The 8,093-nt window shown below is 51.5% G+C and overlaps 1 protein-coding gene across 1 annotated transcript; it reads right to left on the bottom strand.

The window, feature by feature from the left end:
- Positions 1–3,808: 3,808 nt before the first annotated feature.
- Hps6 (Hermansky-Pudlak syndrome 6) lies at positions 3,809–7,140 on the bottom strand. The gene has a single exon (XM_013017569.1). The coding sequence runs from the start codon at positions 7,046–7,048 to the stop codon at positions 4,712–4,714; it is 2,337 nt and encodes a 778-aa protein (XP_012873023.1). The 5' UTR covers positions 7,049–7,140; the 3' UTR covers positions 3,809–4,711.
- Between the last annotated feature and the right edge of the window lie 953 nt (positions 7,141–8,093).

Raw genomic sequence — 8,093 nt, 5'->3', positions numbered from 1 at the left:
CTCTTCAGCTCAAGGCGAGCGCTCTACCACTTGAGCTACAGCGCCACTTCCGGTTTTCTGGTGGTTTATTGGAGATAGGAGTCTCACGGTCTTTCCTGCCCGGGTTGGCTTTGAACCACAATCCTCAGATCTCAGCCTCCTGAGTAGCTAGGATTACAGGCGTGAGCCACCAGCGCCCGGCAACATAGAATATTTCTTAAGGACAGGTTCTCTTAGTCAACTCATTGTTTCCACTGTTACCAGAAGGCCTGATCTTCAGATCCATCTGCCTTCTTTCCATCAGTTTAAGATCTATATTAACCAATCAGTCTAGCCTGTGGGAATATGGGAAGAATGCCAGAAAAGAAAAGAAAAGGCCCCAGCACTTAATCCCTTCTCACTATAAGGCCTATAGACACCAGTCAAATCTTACATTCACACTAATAACTGAACCTATTATTATTTAGCTCCTCTTGCCCAGGGACCTGGCATTGTATTACCTGCTGAAGTTACAAAAATACAAATAATCATGGGCTGTGCCCTCAAGGAACTTGTGTGTTAATTAAGGAGACAAACAAATAACTAGGTATTCACAACATCAAAGATGAAAGGCTGGAGAGAAGACGGGAAAGAGGCAGAGCCAGACATGAAGGAAAGGATGTCTATGTTAGGTTTAGGCCTTTAGTCTGATTTTTGAAGTGGGTGATGAACTTCATCAAATTTGCTTGTTTTAATACTCTGGATAATCAGGATTAGATTTAAAGAGACAAGATGCCAACTCGAAAGCCACTGCAGTAGTCTCAATAACAGGTGACCAGGGTGGAGTGGGAGGCTAGGTCAGTATATGGAGAGGAGGAGTGATCTTTGATCCAATGTTATGCGATCACATATGGAAGAAAGGGTGGGTTTTGAGCTCTGATTTTGAAGACTTGAGGAGGTTGAGGTCCCTGGGCAGATGACAAAAAGAATCCTAGGCCAGAAGCATTTCAACAGATACGCCTCATCTCTGAAGCCCCTAGAGTTTCATATGGCAGTGCTTCCATGTGGACCTATCTCCTTTTTCGTAGAGAATTTGGATATGTAACCTGTCTATTGCTCAAAACCCTCAGTGCAATTGATGCCTGTAAATCCTAGCTCATGCCTGTAATCCTAGCTACTCAGGTGACTGAGATCTGAGGATCAAGGTTCAAACCCAATCAGAGCAGAAAACTTCAAGAGACTCCTGTTTATCTCCAATAGCCATCAAAAAGCCAGAAATGGAGTGGCTGGGAAGGTGGCTCAGTGGTAGAGTGCTTGCCTTGCATGCTTGAGGCCCTAGGTTCGATTCCCCAGCACCACATAAGCAGAAAAAGCCGTAAGTGGCGCTGTGGCTCAAGTGGTAGAGCGCTAGCCTTGAGCTGAAGAGCTGAGGGACAGCGCTCAAGCCCAAAGTTCAGGCCCCAAGACTGGACCCCCCCCCAAAAAAAAAAAAAGAAAGCCAGAAATGGAATGTGTCTCAAGTGGTAGAGTGCCATCTTTAGCAAAAACATCAAGTGAGAGAAGATCTAAATTCAAGCAACCAATATTGGCACAACAAACAAACAAAACCTTCAGCCTCTGAATGGCTCCTTTTTCTCAGATACTCAAGGTCAAAGACCTCACTCAGGGGCTGGGAAGGTGGCTCAGTGGTAGAGTGCTTGCCTTGCATGCCTGAGGCCCTGGGTTCCATTCCTTAGCACCACATAAGCAAAAAGAAAAAAGCCGGAGGTGATGCTGTGGCTCAAGTGGTAGAGTGCTAGCCTTGAACTGAAGAGCTGAGGGACAGTGCCCAGGCCCAGAGTTCAGGCCCCATGACCGGAGCCCCCACCCCCAAAAAAAAAACCCTCACTCAGCTCCCAGATCTTCCTTCTCCTAGAATTCTAACATCTTGATCAAGAACAATCACAGACCTTAGACTTGAGATCTCCACCTTCTTATTTACAGACTTATGATGCTAGATGATCATACTGGACCATCTTTCTGGTGGCCATATCACATATTCCATCAAAACCATGTTTGTGCTGGGCACTGGTGGCTCAGGCCTGTAATCCTAGTTATGCAGGAGACTCAGAACTCAGGATTGGGGTTCAAAGCCAGCCCAGGCAAGGAAAGTCCAAGAGACTCTTATTTCCAATAAACCACCAAAAAAGCTGGAAGTGGCACTGTGGCTCAAGTGGTAGAGTGCTGGCCTTGAGCTGAAGAGCTCAGGGACAGCACCCAGACCCAGAGTTCAAGCCCCACAACTGTTAGACAAAAACAAACAAACAAAAGATAAAAAAACCCAAACCACATTTGTGTCCCTAAGCTGTTTTCCAATGTCCTAAAATGCAGTTTGGATCAGGTGCACCCTCTACATTTTAGGTAGGGAATGAGCAAGGGTGAATATAATCAAATGCTTAGCCTATAAAGACTAGGGAAAAGGGAAAAGGCAGGGTGCAGTGGATCATACCTATAATCCTGGTTATGTAGGAGCCTGAGATTGAAAGGATTGCTGTTCAAAGGCCAGCCCATTTTAAGTTTGTGAGACTCCCATCTCAACCAATGAAAGCTGGCATGTGCTTGTCATCCTAGCTAAGTGGCAAGTGTAAACAGGAGAATTGTAGTCTAGGCCAGCCTAGGTATATATGCAGACTCTATTAGAAAAAGAAAGCAACAAAACAAAACAAAACAAAACTGGGTGCATAGCTCAATAGGTAAAGTATCTGCCTAGCAAGTGTAAGGTCCTGAGTTCAAATACCAGTAACACACACACACACACACACACACACACACACACACTCTAATTAATATCTAAGCCCACCTGCTCTCCTCACAACTGCCAGATTAGTGGTCTTCATGTAGAGGCCTTTCTAATAAGAGGCCCTGTGAAACTTCCTCAAACCATATAACTTAAGTAAAACTTGGCTTGCCTTTTTTATGTCCCCAGGGACCCATTGAAAATAGTGGCACAGAAGGAGGACCAAGTCAACTCTGAGGTTGTAAAGGGTAGAATCATGAATAGTTTCCTGCTTTTGGCCACCTCAACTTTCCCCAGAAGGGGCATAATGGTCTCAGCTTTAAGACCAAGAGGAGGAGGAACCTCTGCCAGACCAGGAAGGGATTGAGGTGGAAGCCAAGGGAGGAACTGTTCCTATCTCTGTGTCTCTGGGAGGAGCAGCAGCTAAAAGATCAGTAGCTTGAGTCCACTTGAAGATTGAAAGCTGGCTTGAGGTCTAGGATAAAAACCATACAAGGGGCTGGGAAGGTGGCTCAGTGGTAGAGTGCTTGCCTTGCATGCATGAGGCCCTGGGTTCGATTCCTCAGCACCACATAAGCAGAAAAAGCCAGAAGTGAGTGGCGCTGTGGCTAGCCTTGAGTGAAGAGTGCTAGCCTTGAGCTGAAGAGCTGAGGGACAGTGCCCAGGCCCAGAGTTCAGACCCATGATCGACAAAAACGAACAAACAAAACCCATGCAAGCCCTGGATAAGACCCAGGTGTCCTACTGACTTCAATGAGGCTAAGGAGACATCCCCAGACCTGACCCTCAGATGAGCCACCTTGGGACCTTCTTAATGCTAAAGAGCAAACAACAACAATGGCCATGGATAAGAGGTTACCCTTTTCTTCTGAGACTGCTGAACTGTCTCTAGTCCAATGAGCCAGAGTCTATTTTATGCCCCAGATGAGGCTGAGCAGAATCTAAGCTTCAGGTCCCAGGACAAAGATGAGTGGCATCCTTCAGCTTGGTGCTCTTGGATCAAGGGGGTTCAGGATGATAAGTAGCAGTATTTAGGGTTCTACAAGGATAGGTAGAAGGGTTCTTTGGGCAGAAGTGAGGACAGACCTAGGCCTCTTTGAAGAGGGTCCAGTTGAGTAAACCAGACAAGCAGAAATCTGTGCTGCACATACTTTTATTTTTTGACTTAAGAAGCCAGTAGGAATGTATGGCCTCCAAGTAGGTCTGTCCCCTGTGATTCTTGTTATTAAGCCAAAGTGGGCAGCTCTCCTGTCTGTGGCAAGTCTTCTCAAAGCCAGGAGATGCTCCAGCAATCCTGGAGCAAGCACAGGCTCAGGACCCATCACAGTTTCTACCCAGAGTTTTGGGGAAAGGAAGGTAGAGCTCTTCAGAATCCTCTCCTTATAAGAGGTTAGAGAAGGCTGCATTGAACCAAGGATGAAGAAGACATATAAGCAGGCAAAAGCTACAGGTTGTACAATGAGGTGGTTCAAATGTTACAGCTGCTACTTTCTAGTAGCTTACTAGTTACTTTTTAGTCTACTTACTTGGGCAAGTCACTTATTCTTTCTAGACTTCTGTTTTCACCACTTGGAAAATGGACTAACATTAGTACTTTCCCAGTGGAGCAATGAGAAGCATCAGCTAAGGGATTGTATAAAGCCCTACAGAGTGCCTAAGGCATATGAAATGCTCATAAACATTATTTTCATGAATAGAAGTGTCTGTTTTACCAACAGATTCAGATTTATCCAAGTCTCACAATTTCCTCAGACCCTCAGCTGTTCAAAAAAAGTGTTTATTTTAATATTAATAAATATTTAACAGTTTTCTCTGAGAGTGAGAGAAGAATATTGCACACACAGGCTCCACCTTGGCCCCTTCCAACTCTTAGACACTCTTCCTTGATCACTGTGTCCTGCAAGTGATTTCCTATGTCAGTCACACAAGAGTCCTGTTCAGATGGTTCCTAGGACTCCAGGCCTGGGTTGTTGATGTCTAAAGAGTAGTCACTGGTCCTCGAGGTGGGGTAGGAGGTGGAGTGCCTGGGTCCCAAAGGATGTCCTCATATGGGCTTAGAACTGGGCCTGAAGGCCGTCCTTGGGCTCCGGTTTGTTCCAGCAGGGCTTTAAGCAAGCCCACCGTGAGAGGGGGCTCTACACCCGGCTCAGGGAATGGAGCAGGAGGCCCCACCTCATCTGGGAGATGTGCTTGTAGTAGAAGAAGGAGATCTTCTGGGGTCACTTCAGGTGGGCAGAGGCGGCAAAGAAGTGGGAGGTGAGCATCAAGGTGGCGATGTCTGGCAAACTCAGCCAGTAGCAGTTTGAAGATCTCACTTCGAAGCAGAGGACTGGAGGGGGCAAGGGCCAGGCCAGCTTCCAGGGCCCTCTCCCACTGCTCCTTTTGTACCAGCTGCCCCACAGCTTGCAGTACAGCTTTTGGGCGTCCACTGCCTAGAAGCAGCTCGAGCTCCAGCGCTTCACGTCTGGTTCCATCTTCACCTAGCACTGCTAGGGCTCGGCGATAGAGGGGTAGCCCTGGGCCTCCAGCCCCCCATCCTGGCCCACCCTGCAGCTGTGCCAGTTCTACAAAGGGAGGCAACCACTGAGGCTCCAACTGGCATAAGCACTGGCACAGGAGTTCAAAAGGAGGCAGTATTCCATTGGGAGCGTCCTTTGTAGCTGTTGTATCCTGTAGCACCCTCTTCCACACATCAGGGGGAGCTTGAGACCTCAGCTTGCCATTCCCATCCGGCTGGAGCTGTAGGGTACGGAATGTGGCACCCCAGGCTGCTGTAGGAAGGGCTTGGAAAACAGTGTTGAGCTGGGCCAGGTGGTCTCCTGTCAACTCAGTCCTCAGCAGGCGGGCCACTTCATGTTCTGCCAGCTCAGTCCAGCCAGCCTCCTCCTCATCTCCAGCTACCAGCTGGGTCTTGAGCAGCTCTAAACTCCGGTAATCCCGAAGCTCAGCTCTCAGTGTAGTCAACAGGGCAGATGGAGGTAGGTGGCCTTGCAGGATGGAGGCCAAGGCCTGAGGTGCCTGGAAGGTGCTGTTGAGTCTCAGTTCCTCTGGAGTGAGCTGGGCACCTCGCAGGCTTCGCCGCTGGTAGTAGCTGCAGGCCTCCTCAAACACCAGGTTGCTGGCTGAGGGCAGGTCAAGGTCCCGGGAGGCTTCCCAACCCACACAGAACAGACCCAAGGCTGAAAGCAAGCACAGACCTCGGGTCTCCAGCTCTTTGTCATCCTTCATGCCAGGGGCTGGGGGCTCGAGCAAATGTACTCTGTCTGTACTTAGGACTTTCCTCTCCAGCAGCTGCCCACTTCCCATATCCAGTAGTTCCAGGGAGGAGCCCAACACACAAGCCAGAGTACCATGAAATGTTCCCAAGGCTGCAGAACTGTCCAGGCCTATGGGTGCTTCCTGCAGGGTGCCAACAGTTCGGGTACAACCATGGGACTGCACTAGGCTCACGGTGCCTCTGAAGTCAAGCATCAGCAGGCCCTGAGGAGTTGGAGCCCAGGTGTGTACAGCCAATGGCTCCCTGGGTGACAGCAACCCAGGAAGGCTTCGAAGCAGGGTCCGAAAGTCCCAGGTGTCCCCTTGTCTGGGATTCAGGCTTCTACTGTGGGAGAGGCCAAGACCTGGGGCGGCCACTATCACCTTGCCCTTGGTGTGGCTCCAGATGAGCAGGACGTGGGCCACCCCAGGCCAGGTGGTCGCAGTGGGCACCAGAAAGATGTCTTTGCGGGAGGCTATCACCTCCAAAGAGGGGCAGTGGTGCAGCAGGACCTGTGTGCGGCCCAGGATGGTACCAGCCTCTCCACTTGGCTCCAGACTCACGGCGCAAACGCAGTGACTGAAGGGGGTGGCGGGTCGCCCTGGCTGGTCCTCAGCGCCCGACTGTCGCTCCTCGCACCATACCAGGCGGCCCCGCGGCGCCGCCACGGCCATCACACGGGCTCGCCCGGCCGGACACAGCTCGGTGCTCTGAAGCAGCCGCCAGCCGGGCTCTATGCCTGCGCCCCAGACTTCGGCTAGGCCGCTCTCCCACACCAGGATGAGCGCGGGGCGCGCAGGCCAGGGCAGGAAGAAGGCGTCTAGCGGGGAGGGCTGGCCCTCCGGCCAGGCTCGCTCCAGCTCCACGCCGGGCCCACGCACAGCCACCAGCAGCTGCGGACTGGGTGATCCCGGGGGTCTCAGCAGCAGCAGGTAGCGGCCATCCAGGCTACCGCGGACTCGGACGGCTGGGTCCCCGGCCAACAACTCCCGGAGCCGGGCTGCGCCGCTGAAGTTGCTCAGGTCTGAAAGCAGGCGCAGACTCCCCACACGCTTCATAGTGCTTCCCCGTCACGGAGCTCGCCCGAGCCCAGCCGCCCCGTGGATGGAAGCCCCGCTCTCCCCCCACCCGGGTCGGTGATTCTCGGAGGGGTCGAGAGCCAGGCTGAGACTTCCGTTCCCCGTGGGTGAGGCGGGCCTAGGCCCAGCCTGAGAGTCTGCCCCGCCCCACCCCGCCCCGACAGGCTAGCTCGGGGATTGCCCCAGGATACGCTCTCCCGGCGTGACACGCCCATGTGGGCGGAGCCCAAGGAGTCCTGCGGGGCAGCGGGTGGGTTCACTGAAGCGTGGGTGGCTTTGGGCCCGCGACTTCACCCTGGAGTACTGTCCAAGCAGGGCTGCAGCTCAGTAGTCCAGGCTCTTGCAAACCGTGGGGGGGCCGACCCAGAGCTCAATACAGGAACTGCAATTTTTCTGGATCCTGATTTGAGAGTTATGCTTTCTCTCCAAGTCTCACTCTCTTCCCCTAACATTCATTAATGAAACTTTTCTGGAGCAGTTACACTGTGCCAGGCTATAAATAGAAGATCCTGAATAAAATGGAAAACTTCAGCCTCGTGGAGGTGACAATTTAGTGAAAAATAATAGTAGTACTTAACATTTCCATAGCAAGCACTATGGGTCAGGTGGCCTCCTCTTTACAGATAAGGAAAAGAAAGTGCCAGGGGCTGGAGGCATGGCTCAAGTGAATTCAAAACAAACAAGCAAACTCCCCCCCCCCACCGCAGGCGCGCGCGCGCGCGCGCGCGCGCACACACACACACACACACATATATATCAAAGAGGTGAAGAAGAAAATTGTCCTTGATCTTTTGAGATTATTAAGCAGCCGGGCGCCGCCGGTGGCTCATGCCTGTAATCCTAGCTACTCAGGAGGCTGAGATCTGAGGATCGCAGTTTGAAGCCAGCCCAGACAGCAAAGTCCGTGAGACTCTTATCTCCAATAAACCACCAGAAAACCGGAAGTGGCACTGTGGGTCAAGCGGTTGAGCACCAGCCTTAAGCTGAAGAGCTGAGAGACAGCGCTGAAGCCTTGAGTTTAAGC

Source organism: Dipodomys ordii, unplaced genomic scaffold, assembly GCF_000151885.1.
Source record: "Dipodomys ordii isolate 6190 unplaced genomic scaffold, Dord_2.0 Scaffold36, whole genome shotgun sequence".
Classification (NCBI taxonomy): Eukaryota; Metazoa; Chordata; class Mammalia; order Rodentia; family Heteromyidae; genus Dipodomys; species Dipodomys ordii.
This window is presented reverse-complemented; position numbering and strand designations above follow the sequence as displayed.